This window comes from Octodon degus, unplaced genomic scaffold, assembly GCF_000260255.1.
Source record: "Octodon degus isolate 3935 unplaced genomic scaffold, OctDeg1.0 scaffold00906, whole genome shotgun sequence".
Lineage (NCBI taxonomy): Eukaryota > Metazoa > Chordata > Mammalia > Rodentia > Octodontidae > Octodon > Octodon degus.
This window is the reverse complement of record NW_004525482.1, coordinates 3,012-4,038: the sequence shown is the minus strand read 5'-3', so window position 1 is coordinate 4,038 and position 1,027 is coordinate 3,012. Positions and strand designations below refer to the sequence as shown.

General features: G+C 41.3%; 1 protein-coding gene across 1 annotated transcript in view; it reads right to left on the bottom strand.

Annotated features, from left to right (window-relative positions):
• The window catches only part of LOC101570275 (zinc finger CCHC domain-containing protein 8), a 13,224-nt gene that overhangs the window by 9,890 nt on the left and 2,307 nt on the right, over nt 1-1,027 (bottom strand). Inside the window, exon 2 of the mRNA XM_004648737.2 lies at nt 847-952. Within this exon, the coding sequence (XP_004648794.2) occupies nt 847-952 (106 nt within the window). The remainder of the gene's footprint in view (nt 1-846; nt 953-1,027) is intronic.

The following is a 1,027-nucleotide window of genomic DNA, read 5'->3' as shown; positions in this document are numbered from 1 at the left end:
ATAGTGAAATCTGTCAGATTTCTTTAGACATGATTTTTTTAAATAAGGCAAGAGCAAAAAAGGACAGCACATAATTTATTCTGTTGGTTTTTACTTTTTTTTCTGTGGAACCGGGGATTGAACTCAGGCCTTTGCTTAAAAAAAAATCTGTGGGGGCCTGCCCCTTAGCTCAATTCTTTCAAGTCAGCCAAACCTGCCCTGAAGGCATGTGGAGGAAAAAAAAAAAATCTGGGTGGGGGCTTGCCCATTCCATTAGCTCAGGTGTTTAAGTGCCTGCTGAAGCAGTCAGGCTCAGGAGGCTGTGGTTCGATTCCCACATTCTCAAGCCAAACCAGACCTGCCCTGAAGGCATCCTGAGTGCCACCCCATCTGGGGCCAGGAACATAGCTCAGAGGAATAAGTGCTTCCCTGGAAAGTGCAAGGGCCTGAGTTCAATCCCCGGTTCTGCCAAAAAAAAAAAATCTATCTTCTACAAACCTCTTCTATACAGAACTTTTTTACTATTATGAATTAATTTTTCTGCCTCAAACCATGTGTCCATTTAGGAAAAACAGCCAGGTGTAAATATGAGCTGCACTCACAAGGGGCAGGTTTTGGAGAAGGAAGCTGGCAGGGAGGCAAGCAGAACCCTAAATACCATTGTGGTTTTGAATCAAGACCATCCCTATAGCCTAATAATTGGTAGCAAAAAAGATAACCCTACTAATCTTAAAATCTCTTAAATGTGGGGCGGGGGAGATGGCTCAGGAGAGTAAGTGCTTACCTGGCAAATGCAAGGGCCTGAGTTCAATCCCCGGTTCCACCCCCTCCAAAAAAAAAAAAAAAAATCTCTTAAATGTGAAATACCTGGGGCAAAAGATTAAAGGATGTCTTTTCCATATCATTTTTCTGCTGGTCTTCAAATCTTTTTACTAAACTTGATACAAATTCCTCTATTTCTTGATGATATTGCCTGCATCAGAGGATAAAATGATCCCAGGATAAGATATTTTGTCAATTAAAATCTTACGCACTATTGTAAAATGTC